The sequence below is a fragment of the Gavialis gangeticus genome, unplaced genomic scaffold (genome assembly GCF_001723915.1).
Source record: "Gavialis gangeticus isolate Ggan-Ray unplaced genomic scaffold, GavGan_comp1, whole genome shotgun sequence".
NCBI lineage: Eukaryota > Metazoa > Chordata > Crocodylia > Gavialidae > Gavialis > Gavialis gangeticus.
Window position 1 is genome coordinate 42332585 of NW_017729027.1, and position 1213 is coordinate 42333797.

Genomic DNA, 1213 nt, shown 5'->3' on the forward strand with positions numbered 1-1213 from the left:
CAGCAGGGGCTAGCAGGCCTGCAGCTTTCACCCTACTGCGTCTTAACACATACAGTGTCGCCCATGTCACGAGTTTTGCTTGTACTCAGCTTGAGGTGCAATTTCCTTCAAACCCCTCCACCTATCTCTGTGAAACTTGGCAGGCTTTGTTGCCTCAGCAGGGTCCACCACCCCTGCTGTTTTGACCCCATGGTGGCTAAACACATACACGTAACATGAGATTTTTGCTTTCAAGAATTTGAGGTGCAGTTTCCCTGAAACCCCTGCATCTATCTCCTTGAAACTTGGCAGGCATCATGCCCTCAGAAGGGGATACCATTCCTGCAAGGTTCACCTAAATCAGGCCAGAAATGACAAAGTAATAGGCTGTTTCGAGCTTCCCCATTATAGCCTATGGGCAAAACGTTGAAACAGCAAAACTCTTTTGACAAAATGGAACAGAACAGCAGTTTTGAATCAAAACAAAATTCAAAACGAAATGTTCTTCTGTCAAAATGCAAGTCAAAACAGAACAGTGCCGTTTTGCCCATCCGTACTGAGCAATTCTTAATCAGGCTGTTATCTGCATTTACCGTTACAGCTGAGTAATCATTAATTCAGGTTCATGTCAGATACTTCTTCCAGGTTATAGTACCCAATAAAGCTCTGACATACATCCAGTTCAGAGTTCTTTGTGTGACCATTGTTTTCGTGCTTACTAGCAATCCACTGTACTGGACAAATGGACATTCTCCCACGCAGCTTCCATCTTAGGTGTGTTTTACTCTGAATTAATCACCACAGAGCATTTTCATTCGGTCTCCTTGAACCATTTTGGAAGTAATTCCATATCCAGTGGATTCTCTGAGCTATCTGTATCTGATATATTGTTTTCTGGTTTCAAATTACAAAATCTTTTTTTTCCCCCCACACTTGTGTTATATGTTTTACTGTTTCTGCTGTATATTAGATTTCTGAAATCAATATGCACTTCAAAAAGGAAACATACAGTGTAAAGTATTAATAATAATCATGATAGTAATCATTATTAAAAGAGAGGCTGACTTTCATTGTCTTTTTAATAGCTAAATGTGGTGGAACACTGACAGATATGGGTGGAGTGATCCTGAGTCCAGGTTTTCCTGGTAATTACCCTAGTAACTTAGATTGCACATGGAAAATCTCATTGCTTTCTTGACTGGCTTTTCTGCATGCTTCAGTTAGATTAGTTTAT

At 40.4% G+C, this 1213-nt stretch overlaps 1 protein-coding gene across 1 annotated transcript in view; it reads left to right on the top strand.

Moving 5' to 3' along the window:
• The window catches only part of CSMD1 (CUB and Sushi multiple domains 1), a 2474714-nt gene that overhangs the window by 2136038 nt on the left and 337463 nt on the right, over positions 1 to 1213 (top strand). Inside the window, exon 42 of the mRNA XM_019520340.1 lies at positions 1065 to 1167. Within this exon, the coding sequence (XP_019375885.1) occupies positions 1065 to 1167 (103 nt within the window). The remainder of the gene's footprint in view (positions 1 to 1064; positions 1168 to 1213) is intronic.